At 40.5% G+C, this 25,368-nt stretch overlaps 3 protein-coding genes across 4 annotated transcripts; 1 reads left to right on the top strand and 2 right to left on the bottom strand.

Moving 5' to 3' along the window:
• Window positions 1-8,954: 8,954 nt before the first annotated feature.
• Window positions 8,955-15,564, top strand: LOC311504437 (catechol O-methyltransferase domain-containing protein 1-like). 2 transcript variants are annotated; one of them, XM_084567529.1, is made up of 7 exons: window positions 8,955-9,081; window positions 10,793-10,911; window positions 11,030-11,135; window positions 11,220-11,338; window positions 13,373-13,427; window positions 14,883-15,016; window positions 15,106-15,552. In XM_084567529.1, the coding sequence occupies exons 2-7, from the start codon at window positions 10,813-10,815 to the stop codon at window positions 15,256-15,258; spliced, it is 666 nt and encodes a 221-aa protein (XP_084423655.1). In that variant the 5' UTR covers window positions 8,955-9,081; window positions 10,793-10,812; the 3' UTR covers window positions 15,259-15,552. The 2 variants fall into 2 exon arrangements, with proteins under 2 accessions (XP_084423655.1, XP_084423654.1); XM_084567528.1 differs by lacking the exon at window positions 8,955-9,081 and adding an exon at window positions 9,288-9,562 and having other exon boundaries at window positions 15,106-15,564.
• A 28-nt stretch (window positions 15,565-15,592) lies between these two features.
• On the bottom strand, window positions 15,593-19,273 carry LOC311504436 (non-selective voltage-gated ion channel VDAC2-like). The gene is made up of 9 exons (XM_084567527.1): window positions 19,149-19,273; window positions 18,136-18,207; window positions 17,956-18,005; window positions 17,622-17,774; window positions 17,478-17,530; window positions 17,155-17,382; window positions 16,892-17,042; window positions 16,428-16,485; window positions 15,593-16,338 (listed from the first exon to the last, which is right to left on the bottom strand). Exons 2-9 carry the CDS (start codon window positions 18,200-18,202, stop codon window positions 16,247-16,249), a joined length of 852 nt encoding a protein of 283 aa, XP_084423653.1. The 5' UTR covers window positions 18,203-18,207; window positions 19,149-19,273; the 3' UTR covers window positions 15,593-16,246.
• A 623-nt stretch (window positions 19,274-19,896) lies between these two features.
• On the bottom strand, window positions 19,897-25,361 carry samd8 (sterile alpha motif domain containing 8). The gene is made up of 6 exons (XM_084567526.1): window positions 24,855-25,361; window positions 23,419-23,994; window positions 22,625-22,720; window positions 22,406-22,523; window positions 22,162-22,312; window positions 19,897-21,543 (listed from the first exon to the last, which is right to left on the bottom strand). The coding sequence occupies exons 2-6, from the start codon at window positions 23,973-23,975 to the stop codon at window positions 21,239-21,241; spliced, it is 1,227 nt and encodes a 408-aa protein (XP_084423652.1). The 5' UTR covers window positions 23,976-23,994; window positions 24,855-25,361; the 3' UTR covers window positions 19,897-21,238.
• Window positions 25,362-25,368: the final 7 nt, after the last annotated feature.

Genomic DNA, 25,368 nt, shown 5'->3' with positions numbered 1-25,368 from the left:
CTCTGTAGAGTTTCTCAAGAGTTTCTGAAACTGGCCGCCTGTCAGCCCATCATTGTACAGTCCATATTGTATGTCGACGAAGTGCCTAATGCCATAGATAATGACAGACTAACTTTCTGTTGTGAAAATATTTGTGTATTCGAATGTTCAAATTAGATTAAAATGTAAAACAAGCTTAAAACAAAAATAGCGCTCTGTGTGGCCTTTAAAAATATGTTTTTGTTTGCTTTCTTCACATCAATTTCTCTTCTCATGCGCTGGTTCACTAAAACCCAACAGCCAAACAGAGCGATCCCTATCACTGACTCATTCCGCCGCTGATTCAACAAGCTAAATCGGCTGAAAGGCCACCAACAAGGTTAGTCTAGACTCTAGACACCGCGTAAAACTAGGGCCACAGATGATCATGTGGCCAGACATCGGCCGACCATCAAGTCAAGTCGAGATAAATATTTAAAAGAGCTTGACAAACTGTTGACAAGATGCCGGTAGCACAAATGCGATTATGCTTAAACATCAACAATTTCCCGTAAATTTTATGTTCACCTTCATAAATAAAGCCACAAATTCGTCATGAGCTTTTCAGTCTGTGTAACATACAGTACAACACTCTGGACAGATCTGCAACAGCACGTCAGACCAAAAACTACAAAAAAATAAAAAAGTGGAGCTACGGCTAATTTCATAAAGAACAGCTGTTCCTACACCCTGCTATTTCCATGATTAATAAAAGTATTGACACACAGTGAGAGAACTGCCCAAACGCCTCTTGGGTGATCTGGAGTAGAAACTCGGTAGAAACGCTCCGAGCAAAAGGAACGAGACTGAGTCCGACAGAATAACAGGGCCCACATGGTTACACAGATAAACACACTGTAGCGCAACATTCAGACTCACATTACAGCTTTTCCACGGTCAGTAATAAGATGATTGGTTGGCAGCGGCATGTCTAGTTAGCGGGACATTGTTGCGCTTGACATTTATCGTAGCTCCAGGGGTCGTGAACTTGAAGCCAAACGGCAACTGAATCGTTAAATGTGAACGGCTGCAGCTTTGCCGTCTCGGAGGCATTGACACAAGTGTTTTCATGCTGAAATGAGTGACTAACTTCCGCTAAGCTAAACACGTCTTTGTTCAAACTGGGCCATTATGCGCTGAGAGGGACATATAGTCCGCGTTTGGCGAAACAAGGGTCGCTTTAAGAAGCAGATTATTTGCTGTAATTTGATATTATTAATACCAATTACTGTTATAGATAGATGTCTTCCTGGATGTCATGTGTCAAGGGAGGCAAAAAAAAAGGAGGTATGGTAATTGTAGAATATCAAAAAAGACTGAACTGTCCTCGACAATACAAGTTGAGGATAAAATATCCACTCCGGATGGAATTAAAGAAGAAGAGGGCTTAGTTATTAGATAAATTAATTCAGTGAGGATTCTACGGTTCAATAAAGCAAACCAAATAGCTCCATTTCCACTCTTAAGCTCAAAGCAAATAGGATTGCTCAATAAAAACATTGCACTGGTCCTCCTGGTTAAAAAAAAATAAAAAAATCAATAGCTAGAGGACAAAGAACCTATAGCCATCACTTAATTCTCTTATCAGTGTGATTTAGGGGACAAGGATGATGTTAAATAACTGTAAATCCTTATCTTTGACTTTGTGGGTGGTTTATGGCAGTTTCAACAGCAGTTCAGAGACAGAACGTCCATACCTTCTGCCGGATACACGATTTATAGCTTTATTACTCTTTGTCTAAAAGAGCAGAGAAACATATAATTGAAAGGAAGAGATAGCAGCTTGCGAGTGGAAGAGCTGGAGAGGGGGGGGGGCTCGCAGGAACTGAGGATCATCATCGCCGGAGACATATCACGGCGACAGTTTTATGGCCGAGGAGCCGGGCCCTCTGTTTTTGGAGGGGGCTCGTTTTTATGAAACGAGGGAGATCCAATTTTCTGATTCATCTGCAAACGCCCCGGACTGGGTTTAGTATTCCGACGGTCGGGCTTCAAACTGGCCCACGCGAGCGCAGAGGTCACCGGGAGGGCTCGGGTGGTTGAAGTCATGAGTTTGCGCACACACACACTGTCACAGGCCTGCTCATATTTTTTGCCCTCAGTGACAACAAGCCCATTGTTCTCCCTGATAAGGCTTCAGTGTGCACAGTAATGGGAATTAAGCAGGGCATAAGTCACAGAGAAATTGGGTGACAGCCGATCAATAGATAGTGGCGAAGCCCCAGGGACCATTAGCGAAGAGGACCCCATTGTTTTGTCCATTGGTGGGGAGAGTTAGTGGATGTTTGGATGTGAATTAGGTGTCGAAACTAAGAATACATTCAGCTCGTGAGGGGAGAAGGTGTTTGATGTCACAAGTTCGCTGGATTGACCTGGTTGTCCTGGAGATTTCTGCTTTCATTCCAATAAAGAGAAATGAATGTTGTTTGTTTTTTTTTTTTTGTTGTCCAGTGTCCCAGTTATGAACCAAAACCACAATAGTGATTCTCAAAAAAAGAGATGTTATTGTATAAGTTGTTCAAGCAGCAGCTCTAAATGAAATTGCATTCGCCTCCATTGGGATATGACAGAGGCAGAAACTGAGAGATGTAAAAATCTATCTTCAAGCCCTTTGGTAAACATCTTATTTTAGGTAATTGACTCTTGAATTGTTCACCCTGGCAGCCTTTTCTACTCTCTAGATTTAAGCGTTTGGTGTGTCCCTTCTGAGCTACTGTAGAAACACGCCGGTGCAACATGGGCTCAGTGGACGGAGGGTCTGCCGTGTTAGTTTAAACTTTATGGTCATCCATAATGGCCACCGCTCTGACATGGTGTCAATCAGTAGTCTCCATTATCTTTGGCAAGTATAGAAAAACTCAGAGCAGCAAATGTTTTTTTGGTATTTACGCATGAAAAATAGATTCTGAGTCGTCAATTCCGACTAAATGTATAAGTGCTACGATCAATTGTACTTGTTTACAGGATAAAGTGCATTACTGGGAGGATGCGTGGCACGCGGTAAGTTAACATCGACTGTGGGAAAAGCGCGCAGCACGATTAAAGACGCCCTGCAGCCCTACTCTGGAGCTAGAGGATGAAAATGCATTAGCTCTAATCTTTACAGTGTTCAAAATGATTAGCCAGAGCATGTGACAACTCTGATAAAACAGATCCCCCCCCCCATTAAGTTCTTAAGGCAAATGCATATTGTGGCCATCACTCCGGGACATTCCCACTTAAATGCACAGATAATTTGTTGTTGCAATGCATTATTCCTGCCCCATAACCAGACCCCAGCCGAGTGAGCAATGTGCCAGCGATAACTAAAGATATTAATTAGTATATCACGATCGCGGCACATGCACTTTCACTGTTAATAAATTCCGAGCCATCGGCTTGTGATTTAATTATAAATTATGTAAATGGTTGCCATGAATCATTTAGGTCCATGCATTTTATTAGCTAAATGGGAGAGCAGAATGTGGACATATCACAATGATGACGATTTACACACTCGAGTGATGACAGCACAAGTACGAGGGTATTTATCGTGACTGGATCACAAGTTCATGTAGGCCTCCTGCTAATGGCGGAAAACATTTCAGATTGATGAATAATTGATTAAAAGATGTCCTTTAATGGCTATTAAAGCGTCAAGTTTACCCATAGGTCTAAGGTTTTAAAAGTTTGTGTGTACATTAAGAATCTGGCTCTACATAATGCATAATCCTATCAACACATATTCTGTAACATTAGGTGACATATAGGCCACTGTAACAGGGTTTCATCTTTAAGGAGACGGGTTGTTTGGCACTTTTGTCTGGAGAATCTGGCAGTTTAATTGATTCTTTGTTTCATACACAGAAAAACAAATAGTCTAAAGACATTTAGGCCTCGTCCACACGTACGAAAACGGTCTTTTCCCTCTCCGTTTTCGAGGGCATCGTTTCAAGAAATATGCACGTCCACACGGATCCGTTTCAGCACGACCGAAAATGCTACTTCATATCCCAGGCCTATAGGTGGCGCTGTTTCAGTTTCAGAAATTCACCAAAAACGGAGACGCACAAATCGCAAATGAGCGCTGTTTACAAATCGCCTTTTTTGCTCAGCGTGGTGGCACAGGAGTGTGATATGTTGCCCTGGTAACCCTAATAGGCTCAATATCTTGTCCAGCAGGAAAACTAGCATGTAGTCCGCCATTGTTGTTGATGTTGTTATGAGACGTCTCTCGGGAGGTGGAAGGCTGCTCGGGAGTGTGGCGATGACATCATCGTTTTCTCCGTTTCTGTCCGTCTACACAGAAACGCAAGAGCTGCGTTTGCGAATTTCTCCACCCTGGGACCCGCTTTCAGAAAAGTGCGTTTTAGGGCAATGCGTTTACAGGATACGTGTGGACGAAAGGCCAAAACGATGAAAAACTTCTGCGTTTTTGCGTTTCTGTGTGGACGGGCCCTTAGTTTATTAAGAATTAACACAGACAAACCAGAAAATGTTCCTATGTGAGAAGCAGGTAGCAAGACAGTTTTGATTTTATACTGAACATTCAATGCATCAATAACAATTCAAATTTCTGCAGCCTGACACAGACACACACACAAAAACACTTTAGGAACAACTAAAAAAAAAACAAGAAGAACAGAACAAGGTGTTGACCTGGCCTCCAAATTCACTAGATCCCAAACTGATCAAGTATCTGTGGGATGATCCACAGAGGCCCCTCTTCTTAAAGTCCCCCCCAAATAACAACAATCTGTTGCCAGACACCACAGGACACCCTCAGAAGGCCCATGTCCATTCTCTGATGAGTCACAACTGTTTTGGAGGCACAAGGGAGACTTACACAATAGGTCATCGATGTATAATCGCAGATCATTTACCTAACGGAACCCAGAGGGAACATTGAGGTGACAAAAGACCAAGACACCTTGAGCAGGACCCAGCTCATATTGGGGGACGGATCTGCTTGAGGCTGGCCGAGGGGAGACAGAAATAAGAGGGAGGTGGGACAACAACATTTCAAATAGGTCTGGTGTAACAGCAACATAACAACAGATCCACAAATGGCGATGAACACAGATAGGACTGACTTCTGCATTAAAAACTTTAAGTTACTCTGTCCTGTTAGATAACTACCACGGAAACTGTTAGGATGTGTAATTTATTGATTGTTAAGGGCAAAAACAAAACGACCTCCTCGCCTACACACAATGTCAGGGCTCACAAACGAACTGAAACCACAACTCAATCTGTTCCATCAGTCTACATCTTCACCGTTTTTCACATCATCATTCCTCTGACAGGTTTAAGTTTTGTGCAGCAGCCTAGAAAAGGATAGAAACACAATGGAACTGGATGTTTTTTCCATATTGAAATTTATATCAAAGTCTAGCTAGCGAAATCTTTTTCTTTTATTTTTTTTTTTTTTTTTCAACCACTCTTCTTGTTGTCAAGATGATGTAGTGCCAGGAACAAGGAGTATATTTGGTCTGAAGAGGGCTGTCAAATCGGACTGTCAGGCTGCACTTTTTGATGGAGCTGTATCGCTCGCTCATCTGTCAGTCAAAGAGAAAGACTGCTGCCAAAGTCAAAATTCGAGAGCTGAGACGAGCGGACTTACATGACGTTTCATTGTGTGGGAGAGAGAGAGGGGGAGAGAGGGAGAGAGAGAGACGTCTGAGGAGCAGGGTTCAGCTCTCTAGTTTAAAATTTGTGGGGCATGTTTGCTAAGTAATAAAGTGCAGTAACAAGGCGGACGGCTGTTACGGCGCGTCACTTAAATCCTGAAGTGCTCCAAAATGCTTTGTAGAGAAAGATAATAGTCTCATAAAGTTTCCTGGTTATCGGTGATAAAATCAGAATATTGCCTCATCACACTTACAAAGAGGGCCCACACATTTCAGAGAGCGTCATTCCTCCCGGCATTCGACGATCATAAAAAGCTCCTTGTCGTAGACGATGGATTTGAGTCGGGCCAGCTAATAAAATTCAATCATCACAACAGTGTCGGGCATTGTTCTGACGGACGAGAGAAAATCCCCCAAACTCGTGAAGTGTGTCTCTCTGCCTGATAGTTACGGTGTTTACTCACACAAGAAGTTCGCCCCCCAGGCAAGCTCCGCAGCTGGACGCGTCCCAGCCTCCGTGAGGTTTACTCCACCCCTGCTCTGCTGTCCGGACTCTTGTCAGGAGTGGCGGGCCAGCGGTGACGGGGCAGCCTGGGAGCAGCAGATCAGAGGGCATCAGATAGCAAGTTATCCATCAGGTACAACAGGCACATAAAAGTTTAAATTCAGAAAACAGTCCAAACCCTTGTCTGCTGTGAGAGGGAACACAACCCTCTGCATATTGTGGTTGCCAAACACAAACATGTTTTTATTACGGGCCTCCTCACGCACTAGATTTGGTATTATTGTTTGTGTTTGATACCGTCTCCATGTCAGTGTAATGTGAGTGTATGACACTGATTTTTTTTTTTCTGGAAGCTGGCTTTTAAAATCTGTTCATTTGCCCCCTCTAGTGGATACGTGCTGTCTGTGTATTCCCCTTTGTTCCCTGGATGTAAGAAAATAAAGATAATAGAAAGGTCTGTACCAGATGGGGTTTATTTTTGCCCCCACTTGCCCGTCCTGGACAGGATTCTAGCTTTATGAGGGTTATTATATTCAGTTTATGCTGAAACAGTGTCAGAAAGGTGGTAATGGTCATTTGAGGCGGATGTAGTTTGGGGTTACGTCAAAAATAATAGGAACAAGTGTCGGTACAACACACAAAAAAAAGTCAATAGCACTTCAAAAAAGCCTCCACAATGAAAACACAGCTTAATGAACAACTCTGAATTATTTTAAATAAACGCTGAATACTTTAGGGCAGGTCTGTTATATTATATTGCATTTGTTTAAACTGGTAAGCGAGTGAAACCTACCTTATAATCAATTCAGCTTTTTATTTAAGGTTTAAGGAGTCATTGACATGGAATATGAGTAAGAAGTAAAACAAACTAAACGTCTAAATCTTGCTAATGGACATCAGTGTGCCTTTACAATAAGGATTATGGATTTTGATTTAGTATAAAGTAAATTTGAGGGATGACGGGATCACAATTTGTACATTTGTACGGTAATTTTACTTTTTCTTACTAATGCAAGGGTTAATTGCTCTTCCACCACAAATCCACCTCAAATTCCCTTTAGTCGTTTCTGTTTAAAGGCCTTCCGATCAAGTCTTTTATCAGTTAATCAAAAACTTACTTCCCATTATCGGTGCTCTTTTGTTCGTGCGATCTCAGACCTCAGTTCAAAACCACCGAAGTCCGTACAAAGGTTTCTTTTCCCTCCCATTCAACGTAATGAGTGGTGTGTGAGTCATAGAAATCATGAGAATAAGACATAAATCAAAGCTTTTAAACGGCTCTCGGAGGGCAGACTGGCGAACAAAAGCTCGACTGTAACAATCTTTACGCATGTCCTTCTTTTCATATAAGTGGTCCAGTGTCAAGCAGTATAAAAAAATAAATTAAAAAAAAGCTTCCAGCAAATAAACTGGCAGCTCTGTTCTTCTCGGTTCTTTTTACTTTAACTAAAGTCTGTTATTTGCAGCAACTACATCTAAGCTGTAGTTACTAATGGGACGTACCTCTGACCTCGACCCCGGTAGAGTGTAACCAGGCAACAGTTTTCATTGTGGCGTCAGAAACAGAGTGGATCTACGTCTTTACAAGGCACAACAAGCATTAAAGATCCACCGTCTTGTTCATATGTGGAGACGGTAACACAACAAAAGCTATTCAGCTAAATAAATGAATGAAGTTCCACAAAAAGTCTTTATTTTTAAATCCATAGCTGTTATTTAGTGGAGACAAAACCCAAAATGTCTGACCGAGGTGAAGCTGAACTTCATCGCCATGACAACACTGCCCCTCAGTGGATGACCTTCTGTATTACACGTCTTCTATTTCAAATTTCCTGTATGTTGTTCAGTTAAATCTACATTTATTTAATAATAGTCCTATCAAATGTTATACCTCTGACTTATAAATATATAAAAATGATATATTTTTTGTTATATTTTAGTACTGTAATGAATCTGTAATTACTGAAATGACCCCTCACATTCTGATTCCTTTCCTCCGTCGCCATTTCTGCTGTTTCACTTCCATAACTTCGTATTTCCCCACAGTGTCAAAATTCTCATTTTCAATTTAAATCGTTTTCCCCACATTCTTCGAGCCAAACCTTCCTCCTCCCTTCCATCTTCAACTCATCCTGGTTTCTAAAAAAGGTTTCTAACGTGTCTAGACTCGGCCTTCACTCTATGAGTTTGCTTCTTATCAGAGTCTAACCACCAAAATATTCTCCTCTACCAAGATCCTGTCACTTGCTCGTTACCGCCCAAATTAACTCTCCTTAATGAATTTAAAGCCCATTTATACTGTTCTACAAACAGGACATCATCGTCTTTCTGTGCTGTTAAAGCTTTGTCTCAAATATTCTATTACTGTGCACAGGTGCAAGACGCCGTGTCACCATGCGTCAGCAGTTTTACAGCAACTTGCAGATTAATTTATAACCATTTTATTCACCGGTTAGAGATCTAGTCAGGCAGGCTACTGTCTTTGAACACAGTTTCGTGCTTCTATTTGATCACACTGCAGACGGAAATGTGTTTTTTACTGTAATAGTAGTTAGGACTGCAGATAAATGTCAAATTCAGTGAACAAATTTAGGCACAGAAAGTGTAAACAGATATATTCAAAGGGGGAAAGTTGTAATAATGAAATTATTCTGCATGAGAGATATTTTTAATTTGGATATATACTCTATTATTGAATGAACTTTGCATGCATGAATGCACTTTGATCAGATATCTCCTGACATCTCCCCGTTAAGGGGGCATTCACTAGCACGCAGCCTGGTTTCTTTACAGTGGGCGTTTGTTTTCCAGTCCTATCATGAGAGCTGCAGCGGGTCATATGATTAATGCCCACTTGACCGACTGTATTTTATCGCCCGTTTAACCAGGAATTCATTCATTCGCCGTCTCTGATTCCGCAGACCAACCGCTGAGAGACGCAACTTTGTGGTGAGTTGCTATTTTTACGTACGTGACTGTTTTGCTGCTGCGTGTGAGCTTCATTTTATATCTTAAATCGCTTTGTGGATTTTTTTTTCCTCAATTGCGAGACATAAGTCTTCGTTGCGGCAATTAAACGTGCACTCGACTTTCATCACAGGCTTTTAATCTGATTCCCCTTTATTGTTCGCTTTTAATTTCCATTATTGCACACAGAAAAACACAATGGCAGTCACATGATAGTAGCAGGGAGACGCAAACGCAACAGGAGTCTCAAACGGCTGGTCATGCCGCCATTTGTGCGCCTTTCCACGGAGCATTACGGTAGCGCGTTTAGCCAACACGGAAGTGCTTGAACTGCAGGCAGTCGGTCTAATCGCATGATACTCTAGCTCTGTTACCAAAGCGATGTCTTTTCGCAACGTTTCTAAAGAGGTGCTGGCCGGCTCTCTTACTCTTGGGGTCGTTTTTGTCGCCGGTTATTTCTTGGGTAAGAGCGAAGGCTTAAAACATGCATGTTTATATATTTATTTTTGACCTTTATCACACCGCGACTTCATTTAAGGCAACCTGTCAAGAGTGGAGGTGTGTTCAGGGTGACTTTAAATTGTAGGTGAAAACGATGTTTGCTCAGACTGGTGGGGAAAACTATAAGTAATATTATATGTAATGTTATTGTTGTTGTTTCTGTTTTTAACAATACGTTTAAAAAAGTCATGCAGGGTTTAAAATTAGATTTTAACACTAAATGGAAATAGAGTCTGGATAGACTTTGTTTTCACAAATCAAAATCAGAGTTTAGTGCCTTCTTCTTACACTCTCTTGCCAAGGTTATTAGGTACAACTAGTGAAAACCAATGCACTCTAATATATATATATGACTGTTCGGTTCATGTTAAAACAGATGAGGTAATAATTCATTTTTGAGCTCTCGAGTTATTTTAAACAAACGCTGAACACCACAGCCTTAATGAAGTTAAGCTTCAGTGCAGGGCTGTTATGTTCGAATGCGTTTTATTTTCACTAGTGCATCTAATGAGCCGGCGAGTGAGTGTATATCTTGGTGTGAAATCAGAGATTAAGGCAAGACATATCCCCATAAAACACACACACACAAAAAAAAACTATCAAATACGTGGTTGTGCTACTTATTGAGAGTTCTGCAATTACGACTGTCACACATTGGGGATTATGGAAACAAATACAGCACACTGAGAAGCTGAAAAGCCATTAAATCGAGTGCATTACCGGGGTATTGCATTTTTCGGGACACACTGCTGCAAGTTTGCAGAGCGGTGCAGATGAATGCCAAGTGCAGATCAAGCAGCAGCCGCTCAGTACAAAGTCCTCTTCTTCACATATCACAAAACTGCAAAGCTTTAGCAAATCCACCATTAGGTGTACACGCAAAACCAGAAAGCTAAGGCCACATGTCAGTCTGATTCATTCTATTGCCTCAAAAAATGGCAAGTTATATTGTCTAAAGACTTTCCAGGATTCATTTCTTTATCTGGATCTGTTGCTGCTGGAGTAATAATTACATTTCCCCCCCACTGAGCTCACTCAAGTTTGATCTAATCTAAATCAAACAGCTGCTGCACATTAACTACACCAGACTTTCTGTTTTTCGGAAAGATGCACAAGCGGACTGGTGGTTTCCTTGACATCATCGTGCTCTTAAGGTCCTCATAATTGTTTCGTGGTTCGTGTTTGCCTGCAGGAAAAAAGAAATCTTCCAGAATGAGCATCACAAAAAGTCACTGCGGGGACAACCCGCTGATGCAGTACGTCCTCGATCACTCCATGAGGGAGCATCCGGTCCTGAAAAAGCTCAGACTGGTGAGGAGGTTTTAGTATCTGGTATACTTCCTGTGCTCTGGCACAGTCGAGCACTGGACGTCACGAGATGTAATCAGGTTTCTTTGGTGTAATATGTGAAATTTATGTTGCTTTTCAGAGGACAATGGAAGACTCCTGGAACATCATGATGGTTGCCTGTGAGCAGTCGCAGTTCATGGCCAATTTGGCGAAACTAATAAAAACCAAAAAGGCGTTAGAGATCGGTAAGGGTGTCAGATTCCTCCAGGTGATTGCCTGTTACTGGAGCTGCATTATTCTGACTTGAGTGCCTCTCGTTGCTTTTGCAGGAGTCTACACAGGCTACAACACACTGAGCATAGCGCTGGCCCTGCCTGAGGGTGGAGTCGTGGTTGCATGTGACATCAGTGAAGAGTACACCAACATCGGCAAACCCTTCTGGAAAGAGGTACAGTTCACATCTAATGTTTTAATAAATGTTACGTTCCTATATTGCAAAGTGCCGATGAGTGCTGGGAATTATCATACATCACAGGTAATAGACATATTATAGTTCTGCATGTGGAACCACTGCACCAGGAATGAGCACAACCAAAAAACAAATCGCCAGTCTAAGTATTCTGACAATGGTTTCTGAATATATTAAAGGTGCAGTAGGCAGGATTGCGAAGATCCAGGACTTAGCCAAAAAATTGGAAAAATCGACAACTTCTCAGTCCCTCCCCACTTTCCGCTAAAGCCCAAGACGGTCTCGCAAGCCCCTCCCCCCCACAAGGGAGAGCTGCATATTGGCCCTGGAATACTGTGCACGAGCAGAGAACCGAGAGAGAGCGAGTAAACAAACTAGCATGGAACACACCGACGTAAGAACAACAAAATAGTTTTTATAATACCCTTCGTTATTGCTAAATAATTTTAGGTCAAAATATTTAGCAATAGTCAACTTTAGGACAAAACCAAGGTTAGGATGTTTCTGAAAGTAGCCTACATCGGTGATGTTTGCTATCAATAACAGTTAGAAGCATTCATTGTGGCGTTTTATTCCACAGTTTAGATTTATCAATTTGCTATGTGGTAGATATATGACCGCTACCTGTTGATGTGGTTAGACGTTTGAGAGTGAAGCTGAGGCACAGGGCTCGGAGGAGGATTACGTCCCGGCTCCTTCTACACGCCCGCGGCCAAGTGGTGCGAGGTGGTGGAGGGAGGGCAGGGCGCTATGAAATGCGTGTCCATGAGCAGTGATTGACACTCTGTTAGATACACCCCTGGACGTGATTGGTGCATCTGGATGTGGAGCGGTGGATGTCTTGCAAATCGCGCTACAGGCTCTAGGTGGGGCCAGAGGAGCCGAATTTTTTTTAAATGACCTGCTTTATGCAATTATACTTGAACATAGGGTCAGTTTCAGCAAATATGACAGAAAGTTAGTTTTGTAAGACTTTCCTACTGCACCTTTAATCTCTTAAGTCGTCTATATGCAGAACATTTACTGTGTGCTGTGTTTGAGCTCAACAACAGTTAGAAGGAAATTTATCGGACGTTTCACTTTAAAGTTTTATTTCATTTATTTAATATGTGTGACATGGGCTAAATGATTGCTTGAGCTGACTGATTAGTGAATGAATATAACCATTTGATGCCCTATAGGAGTGTGAAAAAGGACAATTTTGAAATGTTTGAAATGCTCTGGATCAATAATATCTTAAGGACTTAATCTTAAGATGTTTATTCTTAAGTCAATAAGGGTGGATTTCTCTTCTTCTACAGCCCAGTTGTTTACCATTTTAACTTAGTTTGATTCATCATAATCCAAAATATAGTTTAACCACGGTGCTGCACTCAATATGTCTACATAACGGATTCAAATAATCATTGTTGGAGCCATATTAAATCTTAAGATATAATTACAAAATACATAGACTTGTTTTGAGTAAATTTATAAAAGAAATTATTATTATTATTGCAATCATCTAGATCTGGAGCCATCTTAGTTTAAAATGTATAAAGGTCCTTAAAGACGCTTATTTTATTTCAATTTGATGGTGACGTATGTAATGCGCCTCCCACGGACAGGAGGCTATTTAATTTTGTTGAATGAGCGTTTCAAAGTTGTTAAGTTTTCCGAACCACACACACTCACACACACACAAACGTTTCGGACCTTGCGTGTTAAGTTACTCGTTTAATTTTGTTTTATAATCATGGAAAGTCAACCGGAGATTTATGTTCAATAAACATCAAACTCGGATGAGCGTCGCCTCTGCGCGTGCTTATTAAAAAGTGTGTCGGTAACTCTCCACCTTTACATCAGCTGGCTAAAAGGAGATACACAAAGGATTAGCCACTTCAATCATGCATGTAGATACTCCCACAAAAACCCCCCCTGATATACGGCAATGTGCAGTTTCTCTGTTCTTCTGTCATCATGCACATTTTACATTTCACTCTTGAAAATATTTATTTCTTTTTTTGTTCACAGGCTGGAGTCGATCAAAAAATTGACCTTCGCATTCAGCCAGCACTGAAAACTCTAGGTACAGTCGTGTGTCTTTGTGTCTTCACTTGCTGCTTTAAGTTTGACTATGGATGTTCAGTTTGCTGATATATAATTAGTACCAAGTCTTTCCAAATAGCTCGCCGGTGACTTAATTTTCATGAAACAATAAATCTCAGTGCGACTTTTACATCCACAAATATCTGTGGGGCGGTTGCTCCATCAGTACTTTAGCTAAGGTGCGATTTTTATGATTTTATTATGTTTATGAGAGTACGACATGCTGCAGGTATGGTTTACAGGGTACAGTATTTGATTAACCTCTGAAATTTTAAACCTGTCACCATCTGTTTTAAACTAATCAAGCTAATAAAATGTTTTACTGATTAATCAAGGTGCATGCAGGTGAGGCTATAAAGCTACAGTCAAAATAATTATAGGTGTAATATGAGATAAATGTCCACTGCAGTCCTGTTACCTCTAATATTAACCAAATATTTACAGCACACTGTAAAGAGTATCTAATAAAATACAATATAAAACAGAGAAAACGTGTTGTTCAAGAGTTAAAGCTGAAATATAAGATGTAGACGTGAAGTGATAATTAGATATTTTGACACATGTCCAATTAGGGAAAAGCACAGGTGATACTTTCAGTGTCATGAGGTAAAACCAAACAAAATGCTTCATATTGTGGAAAGAGTTTATCACCGACTGTTAAAAGTCAATGGGTTTGACTTGCATGCTAATTAGATGCTAACAGCGTCAGTCCCTCTTAATTTAACCCGAAAACAACACACCTGTTCATACACAACTGAAAACGGACATTTAAAGTGTTTGCTACCTTGAATCCAGGTGACATCCACTTGCTCGTCGTCTCTTTGTCTTTAATTAGTTAAAACTCCAGTGTTTTTAGGCGTGTTTTTAGCATTTTAGCTCAACTTGTCGAAGTTTTGGGTTGTTGGTTTTTTTCTCCCCAACGTAAATTAACGGTTAAGAGACCGTGACGCAACGACGTATCAAGACGTCACACGTCACGTGACAACCCGACGTTTATATTTTATTTTATTTTTTACGTTGTACTTATTAGTGCTATATTTTACTAATAATTAAATGTATGTAACGTAATTATTATTAAATAAAATAAAATAATTATTAATAATAAATACGCATTTGCCTTAATTTTACACGAATGTTTAATGTTAAATGTGTGTATATAAAAAAATATATATATTTAATTTGTTTAAACTGGACACTATTTGACTGATTAATGACTCATAACATTATAATTCCCTACTAGGAGCAAAGAATTGTAAATTCATACATAAAAATACATACATTTCCTAGAGAACTGTTGTTGATATTTATTTTAATCTTGAATCTATCTAGAAGTGGGAATAGTGTTAACCATTAGTAGGCAGATTTTGGAAGACAGCCACAGTATAGCTTACTACAACTCCTAATTTATTATTATGTTCTATTTTCTTATTCTTAGACGATCTCCTCTCTTCTGGCCAGGCCGAAACATTTGACTTTGTCTTCATCGACGCAGACAAAGTTAACTACCACAACTACTTTGAAAAGTCCCTGCAGCTGTTGAGAAAAGGAGGCATCATCGCCATCGACAATGTAAACCCTGTCAACCAAGTCAAATATTTAAGTTCTTGAGTTATTTAAAGCAGCAAATCCTCTAAACAAACGTCTTTCTGGCGCTGCAGGTGCTGTGGGGAGGAAAGGTGGTGAATCCGTCCCCGGATGATGTCGACGCCGTGGCCATCGACAAGCTGAACAAGAAGCTGCACAGTGATACCAGAATAACCCTGAGCATGCTCACGGTGGGAGATGGGCTGACCCTAGCTACCAAACTATAAGACACCCGTCTGAAAACTGCCGTGACTTCTAAACTTTGTACTCTGGCGACACTGGGACACTATGAATCATTTTAAAGTTAGCGTATATGTGATGATGGCTAAAACCTGTTTATTACTGTCTGGGTTCATGTCTGTAGGGGTTTATGTGATTGACACAACACTATTTTTTAATGTAATTTCAGTGTTATATAATTATATGGGCCAAGAAACTGTAATTACTAGTTTACAGCTCCTAGTGCAGCATTTTTAATTACAGTGGTTGAATTTGATTAAAAAAAAAAAAAAACACCATTTGTTTTTGTATTTCTTAATTTTTTAACTCCACACAATCAAGGTTGATTTCAGGACTTTATTGTAAAGGTAGACACACACCAACACACAAACTGCTTCCCGATTAGTGTCACAGTCCTCCAATGAGAAGAGAGGTGCATTACGCACTCAGTCTTTCTCTCATTTTCTTGCAACTTAGAAGCAGGTAATCAAGGTAGCAGGGGTCTAAAACTCATCACGCAGCATAATTAAGCCTCTCTGGGAAAATAAGCGAGCAGCAGCCAAGAGGTTTGCTTCGGTCTAGACGGCGATTAAATGTGCAAATAAAACAAAGGAGGAAGAGCTTAAATAAAGGTGTATCCTACTGTGCAAAGTAACAGCTCAGATATACATTCTACGTTATCACACTTCAGCAATAGAACAAGGTTTTGCATTTGGAACCACTCCTGGATTGTCAAAGTAAAGAAGCCAGGTTTCAAGTTTTTCTATCGTGATGGGAGGATAAAATTGGCATAAGGAGGAGCTGATTAATAACTGCGTGTGACTGGGACTACTTATTGCAACCACAATGAAAGGGGGTTGGTGGTAAGATTTCCATCTCATCAGTGCCTGTGAAGTGGGATTCTACTTAGTTTTGGCTTCATCATTAGAATATCCATTGCCGGCCACACGGGGCCAGATTCTGGCGATATTCTTCCTCTTCTTATGAAATGGCTGCTCATGCCTCCAACTCCAGGCCTAGACCTAGTTTGTGACCACCAGCATTGATGTTCTTCCCATCCACTAGCGCCGAGAGGATGAGTTTCATACCTGAAATATTCGTAAAGTTAATAAAAACAGACTTGAAATGATTGAAGGTATTTTTCTAAACTGCATTTTCTTATACAGACGATTCTTACCAGGCCTCAAAGTCTGGGTGTACCCAATTCCTACCAAGCTGGCATTATTCACCTTAGCCTGGAGAAAAATAATAAAAATATTTAGAGTGGTATTCAAAGAGTACATTCAATACATCACACACGTTTGCACAAATTCCCTCCATGACATTCAATTTTAAGTGTTTTTATATGATATGCATTGCAATAAATATCACCTAGACGCCAGTATTATAAAACATTTCCTGAAATCCTGCACTTGGGGGTGCGTACTAATTTTGTGTCCAATGCTTTCCTCGAATTTTCAAGTCACTGTCTGTAATTCACCAGCAGCAGTGCCGGTTTAATGCTCTTGTGGATGGGGTCACTCTGTCTTCTTAATTTTGCATTAAACACGTAAATACACAACAACAAAAACCACCCTGTCGGCACAAGCGACAGTTGATGGGATTAATTTTCAAGATGTCATTTTTTCTTTGGGTACTTACCGATATGGAGGCACTGGAGTCTAACTGGTATTTAGCGGCGATTCCAAAGCGAGTGCCGTTATTGCCTGCTGTCCAGGCAAGATTCACAGCAGTCTCCAGCTTGTCGTTCACCTTCTGATAAATTGATCCACCAAACTCAGAACCATCATTTCTAGAGGGGGGGAAAAAGTAAGAAATGCTCAACATTACTTGCAGGTCTTGAGTCTTAAAAGACTTTAAAATAAATACCAGGAATGTGTGCATCCTGCTTAATGAAAACATACACATTGGTGTGGAGCTGGAAATCCCCAGTCTTGTAACCAACAGCAAAGTTGCTTTGGGTCATCCTGGACTTGGCCGAGTCAAAGGTCATCTGGTAGCCTGCCAGCCATCCCTCGTAGCCGGCCACAGCTGCTCCATGGATAGTAGGACCAGCGAAATCTAAATCTACATCAACACCGGCATTAACGTATTCCCTTTTATAAGCCGTTTTGACCTTGCCACTCTTCTTGCTGGGAAATTCAAAAAGAAAATGATGAAGATGTGAACATCCAGTGGTTCTTATCTAGTTAGTTAGAGCTTGCGCAACCAGAAACAGATAGCTTACCCAGTATTTGGTGAAAATGTAGTGTCAAAGGTAAGTTTCAGCCCTTTGGTGATCTAAAAAAAGGGAAATCAGTTCATTAGTCATAATTTAGAGCCGTTACATTCATGGGATGAAATATACGAAACAGCAACATATTCAACGTACCTGATCCTCAACACAAACTTCAGTCCCAAGTGTGTTTTCTGTGGTCCACTTCTCCGTGAACGTCAGACCATATTCAGCCCATTTGTACTTGGTTTCCAGGGTGCCAGTGACCTTACTGGTGTCTACGTTGGATGAGCCAGACGTTTTAAATTCCTGAAGTGAACAGAGGAAATCAGTTCAATTAACCACCACACAGAGTTGAAATGATTCTCATGATATTTATTAAAGTTAGTGGAGAAACTGTGATGCTTATTTCTTAATTTCCTCAACATCTGCACTGATAACTTAATATCTTTGATAAAATCTATGATCCGACAGGAACAGTTAAACTCACCACTCCACTGGAAGACTTCGTCTTCACATCAAGCTTAACCAGTCCAAAACCTGCAACAACAGTGACAGTGAGACACTAATCCCTGTGATTTATAAATGCATTTCCAGCAGCAGGACTGTCTTCTCTGGGTAAACAAAAAACCCACATATAAAACTGCTTTTATATATTGCTTCCAATTACCATATCCCTTATTGAAGATGTCCTTTGCTGATTTTCCCAGGTCAGCGTATGTTGGAGGAATTGCCATTATGCCTGCCAGGAAAGATATGATTTTAGAGAGTGTGAATGGTAAAAACAGCTCGTTTCAAAAGAAATCCACTGGAAGATCAAACTTTTAAAATATGCATCCTTAAACCGTTAAAGACTTTAAAGGACGGGGATTTAAGGCAAGAGTTTCACTACAGCGAGGGCTTTAGCTACGACCGAGAAAGCTTATGTCATGTCCTGGACGTCATCACGGGAACTTGAGATCGTTTACAATCTTCAAAATCAAACATAAACACACTTTAATGAGCGTTCTTCCACCACTTGAATCTTTATGACGGTGAGTGTATTAAGCAATAAATAAATAGAATTAGGAAATCTCCAACTACTGGTAAAAAATAAAGTATTTAAACTCCCAACACGTCTTGTTAAAAAGTCTGTCATTTAGGTGCTATAATTGGCAAGTTAAATATCTGGATTTCCTGACACCTTCAGTGTCTTATTCAGAGTTACACGGTCTCCTGTGGAGAGTTGTCACGTCTCCTCATTGTCAAGGTTAAACCCGAAGAAACACTTCACAGTCTCCTTCCAGTAATCAGGAACACTGGTAGTGTTGGTAAAGCACACATGGCAAAAACACACACACAAAAAAAAAAATGTGTGTCTGTTTCTTTACCACTTCTAATACAAAGCAAACGTTTATAACCTCATTATTTCAGTAAGGATTATTGAAAATAATGTTGTAACTAAATCAAATACTCAAATGTAATCGAGTTTCCTGTCCCATTTGTATTTACTTTCATGCAAATGTACATGTAAATGTTGCACATGATCACAAATATGTCAGTGTCGCTGCAGCCTGCCATTATATTTGGAAGGAGTTTGAACACAAGCTTTCTAGCTAGCTAGGAATGTTCGATAGCTAACTTGCTTAATTTACAGCAAATACAGCGCGAACAACATAATAAATTACACGACCTACTACTTACCGAGAATTACTGTTGTCGACGATGTTGCTATAAACTTGTCAGATTAGAAAGGAGGCAGAATAAGCGAGGGAAGCCGGTGTAGGACGATATGGAGGAGACACTGCTACAAACACCCTCCTGACCTCGGCGCCGCAGGACCCGAAAACTTAGCGGTTGTATCTTGTGCCTGAGTGAAAAGAAGTTAAGCGATTATTTTCTTAATTATCCGCCAATTAATTTAGTGATTAAATAGATGAAGTAAAATTAAATAATAAAAAATAAATGTAATTCTTGTCATCAGAAAACGTCAGCTCATATATAACGCGTTTGTGGCGAAAGCACACAGGCAGGTGGAAGACTTCTAAATCGCCATGGTAACCATTACCGTTAACTAACGTTTAACACTATCGGTTATATTAATATACATTTATTGGTGAAGGTAAAAGAAGAAAACAATGTTTTTTTAAATTTTCTAAAATTAAAGAAATTAATTTTGTGTAAAATATATTCCAATCAAATCTTAACCTTTAAAAACATTTTGTTAAATATACATATATTAAATAATCTTAAAAGGAACTGTTTTACTTCATTATTAATGATATAATATTTAGAAAAACTCTATTTATAGGCTATATAAAACTGTTATTGGTGTGGAAATGGGTAAAATCCACAGCAACAATTAGCTATTCAACAATTTCATTCAAAAAATAACTATAATTCATCATATTCTATTATATGATTGTGCAGCTGATGGAAAAAGAGTAAAAAAAAAACAAACACACACACACAGTCTGATTTCAGTTCTTTAATGATGGAAATGACTGACGAGACAAGAAACGAGTCATGAGGCTTTGCAGTAACACGTGAACACAACGACATCCTTCCTGAATTACAGAATGTGTTAGTCTGTCACGTCCGTTCAGCATAATCAACACACCGCAATGACCAAATGACCGATCCGTCACTACAGTGGCAAGTTTCGCTCAGTGAAATGTCGAGGAAAATCTGAAATCAACATTAAATAGCACATTGTGTTTTTAACAAATACATAGTCCAAAGCAACTGTAAACATATTTCTCCGTGTGCACGTTGCTGCAACTTTGTACATGGAATATAAAAATACCTATCGACATTTATAAAATGAAATAAATTAATATAAAACAAATACATACAAATTTTAGGGTCTGTTTACTCTACAGATTAATGTCAGAGAAAAAAGTTCATAGTACTTGGTCTTAGTCTGGTAATTTACAGTGTATTATGATCTTTTTCTTTGTTTTTTTTAAAAAAAAGAACATTACACATCCATTTTAAAGTAAACATGAAAGGTTTGCGACATTTCGACAAAGAGAAATCTAATCTAATCTCATTATAACACTCAAGGTAATTGGCAAATAGAATCATAATTAAGACAACTGGAAGCAAACTATTTTTGGCTGATTAAAACATTTTCTAGAACGCATCCTTTCTACGACCTGTACAGAAAAAAAAAAAAAAGCAGTCAACATTAAAAACACAGGATTCAATGCATGTTGTTGTCTATCTATGTTTAGCCATGGATTTCTCCGTCAAGTCTTTAGTAAGGTTTTCAAAACGCGAGCTCAAGGAATGCAGAGGACATGTGTCCAAACATGAAGACAGTTTTTTTGCTTTGCAGTGTAATGTAGATCTATACATATTGCTTCAACTCTGGTCTATGGGGTGGCATTTTGAGGAGCTACAAAGACAAAAAAATCGAAATCGGCTGGCGTTTTCATTGCACAGAAAACGGTAATCAGAAGGATTCGATGAGGCTATCGAGATACTCTCAACTAAAAGATAAAGAATAATGCAATTCATGCTACATAAATCGATATCCCTTTGGAGGAAATATAAGCAAACAATAATTTCCACATTTTTCAAATCAAACATGAAGATGAGGGGGCTTTGAGAAACTCTGTCAGGTTTAGAAGCTAAATCCCAAAATCAAAGAGGGTATGGCTCCATGTAGCACATCAGGCGTCTTTGTTGTTGAGGATGTCAAACACCGCCCCCGTTGGCAACTAGACAAAAGCAGACGAAACAGAGCAGCCTACGAATGTGTCTGACGGCACCGCCGCTGCCGCTGTTCATTATCCAATCAGCCTCCTCATCACGGCCGGCCTGGAGAAGGGCCAGCAGTACTCGTTGGGGACGGGCCCGTTGACATTGCACTCGAAGAAGGAGAACATGGGGAACCAGATGCGAGCTCGTCGACTCTGCTGGTAGGCCCTGGTGTTGGCTAGAGTGTGGTAGTACAGGAAAAGTCTGGTAGTGATGTAGAAGGCTATGAACACGTCGATGGAGTAGTGTTCGTGTGCGGCCAGGATGAAGAAGATGCCGAAAAGGTTGAGGACCCAGGACAGAGTGTGAATGAAGTTCCAGCTTCGGGGAGTGTCTGCAAGAAACAAGAAGAAAGGGCATCTTTGAATTCTTATTTGGATGTATGTTACACTATGTTACGTGTCGTTGAGTCAAATGCAGACTTGTAGTACCGGTAAAGGACACTAGATGGCATCACAGGGACAGTGTTGCTAAATAGGGCTACACAGTCTCTCCCTTATAATTAGGCTATAATAACAGCTAATGATTTACTTTTATGATGTTAATACAAACAAGCCTTGCAACCAGTGTCATGTTTTAAAGGTTTAGGTTCAGAAAGCTATTTGTTTAGAGGTTTATGAGCTTTTATCACATAAAAATAATATATATAAAATATATAATAGATCTGAATTTGTGCAAAGAACACAAATACTCGTGGACAAAGTTAAAAAAACACTAAATTCCCGTAAATCTGTCGGGTTAATATATAAAATGTTCATTCTTTTGCATTATTAGAGGGTATTAGGGTTTTTTTAATGACTCAAATTCAATCATTATTAGTTATTCTGAGGCTATTTAACATTAACATAACTCTTTATGATGCAAAGTTAAGTAGTTCTGTTCTCCACTAAACAGAAAACTAAATATTTAAAGGAGCCCAAAGGCCAGACTGTGTCAACACAAAGATACTCACACTCTGTGACGAAGAAGTTGAGCATGGTGAGGACCACGGTGTGGCCGCTGAACATGTAGTCGCCACACGTGTGGACTCCCGTCAGGGTCATCCCAAAACCGCTCCAGATGGCCACAGCTCGCTGCAGTTTGGCCCACATGTCGCCGTATATCTAGGAGGAACGAAACAAGCGAGCGTGTTAACATTCAAATTCAAAAGAGGTGCGGCGTTTTTTTAAAAGGCAAAACAAAACATCATGTACTACCTTTCCTGAGCACTGCAGGTGCTGTCCCGGCACAGACAGGGAGGTGACAAACATGGTGACGCAGCGCAGCATGAACACCGTCCCCATGAGGCTGCACAGGCGCCGCAGGAGGATGGACCTACAAGGCGTCAGAGACGGTTAAATGTAGCCTGATGTGGTTTTTGATTTGAAGAACACACTCTTGGCAGCACTAGGGCACGGACACTGTGAGGACTCTACCTGTGTTTATGCAGCAGCAGAACCAGCAGCCAGATGTTACAGAGGATCACTCCACATGCCTCAGCCATGGCAAAGGCCCAGGGTATTCTAGGCACACTGTTGAAGAGGAAAATATCATTTTCTGGCTCCAGCTTCTCCAATTTCTATTACGTTATTCTCTAGTTTTATGTCTTTGACTAACTATGTTAAGGTTATGTGGCAAATAGTGGCTGTACAGAAAACAGGATTTCAATATGCCCTTGTGCTGTCTGAAATTAAGATGGGCATGTTTTTCCTAACATGCAGACTTACAGAATAATTCAAATCATTATAGCATAGTTAAAGTTTACATAAATGGGGCCTAGCACCCACAATTAATGACAACATGGCAGGTCGTGGCATTTTCAATCTACATAAATGTCGCAGAAAACAAAAAGATATTTTCCAGGCATTTCTATCTTTGCAGCCAGTCTAGACAGTTTGAATCTACATGTTTCAAACCTCCAAATACAAACTGGCATTACCTTGAAAGCAGCTCTGACATTCCACGAAAAAAACCTCAGAGCTGCTCATAAACAAAGGGTCACACTTCAAAGTAGGTCACTTTAAAATACTCTCAAAAGATCTCTTTGAAGCAAAGCAGCCCATCGGGAATAAGAGGGGGACGATAATAGAAACATGCTACCAGGAAGTAGGGCAGTTATAATGTCCGCCATCTGGTGTGACACACTGACAGATGATAAAAACATACATTCTTGTTTTGCTCGGTTTGTGGATTAGTGTTTTTGTGGCGTAATAACGGACGAGACACCCACCTGTCCAGGAAGATGTCCGGCAGCGGAGGGTATGTGCGCATGTCAGGCACCCTCTCATGCACTATGACCATGACGAAGGACGTGAACCCAAACACAAACACCACATAGACAGAGCTGAGCACCGTCTTCCAGTACTCCGGGTCGAGGCGTCTCATCTGCTGCTTGTACTTCCCGTTCGTGTACTGGTGGTACTCCTCTCCCACCGGCGCCGTGTCGGTGCTGTCACAGTCTCTGCCCGGGTCTCCATTGCACAGCCACTCCAAAGTGCCCCCGGAGCCCGACGGAGAGAGTCCGTCAAAGGGAAGACCCAGCTCCTCCAACACGTCGATATTCTGTTTCTGAAGTTTACGGATGGACACCATCAGCCGCTTGATGTCCCCCAGCACCTTGAGCTCCAGAGGTGGCGAGCGGAGGTCGTACTCGCTGAGGGCGAGCAGGCTGGTGCCGTCCAGCCGGTGTTTGTTGCACAGCAGGTCCACATAATCGCAGAAGCCTTCTTCCTTCAGCCATTTGGCAACGTGTTTAGGCGTCCAGCGACGGACACTCAGCTGGGTCATTTCCCCCTCGATCTATAAACTGGACAGAGGAACACTTAGACACTTAAAAAATGCTTACTGGTATTATCAGTTCCTGAAAACTGAAGGAGAAGCAGGTACTCTCAGCAATTTCTACTGAATCAGCAAAAGTACTTCCAAATAAACCTGCAAGACTGCAACGTAGACATTTAAAAAAAATAATGATATATTCACCTTGTGACTAAATTATAAATGATAAATGAGTTTAAGACGAACGCTGAGCTACACTCGCAAAGTTGAGCAAGTGTATGAGGCAAACAGTGTCAAGAATTTCCTCAGGAAAGTTTGCTCAGTGGAAACCACACCCTGAAAATAAAGGCGAAGGAGTAAACATATTCCCCAGACCAGACACTGAATTTAGGCCATTTTATGTTATTGATAAGTTGATCAGGTTTATATTTACAGGTTTATTATAATTTAGTTATTATTAATATTATTATTTTTACAATATATTCATACAGTGGTATCATTTTGAGGATTGGAATAATCTGATTAATCTGTATTTTTGTTTAAACAGAACAAAAAAAAAAAAAAAACTCCTCTTTAGTCAAAACATCCACCTGCTATGACCAAATAAGCCCTAACAAACTAACAAAGACTAAACAAGCTAACAAACGTGGAGGAGTCAGAGGCTACTAAGTCAACTAATTAGCTAACTCCTCTTAGTATCTTGTGATATAACCAGCCAGCATGTGTGTAAAGACACGTATGTCTCAGATAAACGTCAAACCAAACGAGGGCATCACACCAACCTCTGCCCAGCACGGCTAATTCAGACCTAGCTAAAGTTAGTTAGCTAGCTAGCAAGCAAGCTAGCTGCGGCCAGCTCGGATCAATGCGTGTTGATTTGCGCTCACTCACCTCTCGGCCTGGCTGGGACGTAAATGAAGACGACGCGGATCTCTTTTTGTTCGGCTAACTAACCAAGTGGCATTGCATACGATTCACGAGAAGTCGCGGTAACGTTTGTCGCAATAACACGGGCTCGTTGGAAATCATTTCGCCCTGGCTAGCATTCACTGTTGACAACACAAGGGCGGTAATGGCTAGAATAGTAGCGCACCTTAAAGTTGATCTTCGCTGCAGCTTGGCCGACAGCGACACCCGCTGGTCAAACGGCGGTACTGCACCATCTCCACTTAAACAAATTGGGATCACAACTAGCTACAAATAAATAAATTAATAATTTTATTGTGTTTTAAAGGCCACAAAGTGAACAGTTTCTTTAATTAAATCTGGAGGTGTAGATCTGACCAACATTTAAATTACCGGTAACCGTTTTAATTTTAGACCAGGCGCACCTGTCCTTGTCAGTACCAATATTGTTCTAGTAAAGCCTCAACAAACTTTGGCAATTTCATTCTAAATGTAGTCA

Source organism: Chelon labrosus (assembly GCF_963514085.1).
Source record: "Chelon labrosus genome assembly, chromosome: 19".
NCBI lineage: Eukaryota > Metazoa > Chordata > Actinopteri > Mugiliformes > Mugilidae > Chelon > Chelon labrosus.
This window is presented reverse-complemented; position numbering and strand designations above follow the sequence as displayed.

Bases quoted from the DNA above. Each gene is read 5' to 3' on its own strand.
- LOC311504437 (XM_084567528.1), top strand. From the start codon at position 9,481: ATGTCTTTTCGCAACGTTTCTAAAGAGGTGCTGGCCGGCTCTCTTACT. The intron at 10,912-11,029 runs GTGAGGAGGTTT...GTTGCTTTTCAG, and splicing joins TCCTGAAAAAGCTCAGACTG to AGGACAATGGAAGACTCCTG. The intron at 13,428-14,882 runs GTACAGTCGTGT...TCTTATTCTTAG, and splicing joins GCCAGCACTGAAAACTCTAG to ACGATCTCCTCTCTTCTGGC.
- LOC311504436 (XM_084567527.1), bottom strand. From the start codon at position 18,202: ATGGCAATTCCTCCAACATACGCTGACCTGGGAAAATCAGCAAAGGAC. The intron at 18,006-18,135 runs GTAATTGGAAGC...CTGTTGTTGCAG, and splicing joins CATCTTCAATAAGGGATATG to GTTTTGGACTGGTTAAGCTT. The intron at 16,486-16,891 runs GTAAGTACCCAA...ATTTTTCTCCAG, and splicing joins ACTCCAGTGCCTCCATATCG to GCTAAGGTGAATAATGCCAG.
- samd8 (XM_084567526.1), bottom strand. From the start codon at position 23,975: ATGACCCAGCTGAGTGTCCGTCGCTGGACGCCTAAACACGTTGCCAAA. The intron at 22,721-23,418 runs GTGGGTGTCTCG...CCTCTTCAACAG, and splicing joins CCGGACATCTTCCTGGACAG to TGTGCCTAGAATACCCTGGG. The intron at 21,544-22,161 runs GTGAGTATCTTT...TGTTTCTTGCAG, and splicing joins CAACTTCTTCGTCACAGAGT to ACACTCCCCGAAGCTGGAAC.